The 1,493-nt window shown below is 44.1% G+C and overlaps 1 protein-coding gene across 1 annotated transcript; it reads right to left on the reverse strand.

Moving 5' to 3' along the window:
* Nucleotides 1–233: 233 nt before the first annotated feature.
* On the reverse strand, nucleotides 234–1,205 carry APOBEC4 (apolipoprotein B mRNA editing enzyme, catalytic polypeptide-like 4 (putative)). The gene has a single exon (XM_010294616.1). The coding sequence runs from the start codon at nucleotides 1,203–1,205 to the stop codon at nucleotides 234–236; it is 972 nt and encodes a 323-aa protein (XP_010292918.1).
* Between the last annotated feature and the right edge of the window lie 288 nt (nucleotides 1,206–1,493).

Genomic DNA, 1,493 nt, shown 5'->3' on the forward strand with positions numbered 1-1,493 from the left:
GCTCTATGTTTGAAAGGTATAGGACTAAAATAAAAGCAGGTTATCTTCATCATCAGTTATTTGAGATCCACAGTGCTCTGTGGGTTAACTTTTCTAGGAGGTAACTTCACAGGTGGGGTTTTTTTTGCTGTCTGCAATCTCAGTTTTACAGCCTGAAAGCAGTTCGGTTTGTATCATCTTCAGAGTAGGTGTCTGCTGCTTGGAAACCTTTCAGAATGATGAGTTTCATTGAATTATTCCTTTGGCATTTTTAAATGCCTGATGATATTTTTAGGTCTGGGGTATAGATGTTCCCTCCGAAAGGGCAGAAACATGGCCGGGAAAAGCACCAAGTGGCTTTGAGACATGGGTGGTAGCAGATTGCCTTTCATCGCTTGGGAAGGCTGTGGGAAGGCTGGGCTAGGAGAAGAAAAGGCCATTAAGTTCTGCTGCACAGCAGGCTTTCCCTGCACTGCTTGTGGAAAGGCTTTCCTAAAGTACGGTTTAATTCCTGTTAAGTTGTTCATTTGACGTGAATTTTGTCGGCCTGCTAAGGTTCTTGGCAGCGAAGTTGGGTGATAAAGAGCTGACCCTGGGATGCCATACACAAAATTGCAGAGGAGGTAACGCCACGTCCCCCCAGGCAGTCGCTGCAAAGTCACCCGAGGCCACAGGCTGGAGAGGCTCCGCAAAGCTTCGCGGTTCCACGCGGCGCTGGGGAAACCATCCTCAGTGTGATAAAGCTGAGAGAAATAGATGCAGAGAGCGATTTCTGGATATTTCAGCAAGAAGTTGTAGATTTTACTTATGCAGAAGTGGTGAGCCTCGTTACAAGGAGAGTAATTTGAATAGAGGATGATGCAGCCGATGTTTTCACAGGCACCTGCAACTGCATCCAGATAACCGCCCACCTCAAAGAGCATAGATTCTGGGTGGTTACCTTGGTCAGTACAGTTTGTAGCATGGCCTTTTTGGATTACCGCGGCTGAGAAACTCCTCAGTTCGTAGAAGAGAAGGTGATTGTTTTGGCAAGTTGCTGTTGATCTGTATGGGAAGCCAAAGACCCTATGAAATTCTGTGCAAGGGACTCTCGCTTCTTCACCGGTCCGTATGTGGTAGGGACACTTAGCACAGATGCAGTTCTGTCTCTGCCAGCAGTAGGGCTTTACCACAGTCCCCTGATTTGTCAAATATTCTTGGAAAATTGTCTGCTCTTCTGGATACATGTTCTGTTGAAAAATCACCCTGTTGATGTACTATATAGCTGACAGTCCTGAATGCAAAAAGAAAGTAATATTTTAACTTAACCCTTCAGTTTGTTTTTGCATTTAAACTGCAAAAATAATGGGGGGTAGTTTCTTAAAAACTGTACCAAAACTTGTAGCAGGACATAAAAACTTGGTCGATAACATAAAGAACAAAGCTCTCTTGCAGCCTGGGAGCATTTTTAATTTTCACAAACTAGCCTTTTTGCTAAAAACACAAGTAAAAAATATTTCTTTGGCTTCTGCCCT

The sequence above is a fragment of the Phaethon lepturus genome, unplaced genomic scaffold (genome assembly GCF_000687285.1).
Source record: "Phaethon lepturus isolate BGI_N335 unplaced genomic scaffold, ASM68728v1 scaffold45459, whole genome shotgun sequence".
NCBI classification, from domain to species: Eukaryota; Metazoa; Chordata; class Aves; order Phaethontiformes; family Phaethontidae; genus Phaethon; species Phaethon lepturus.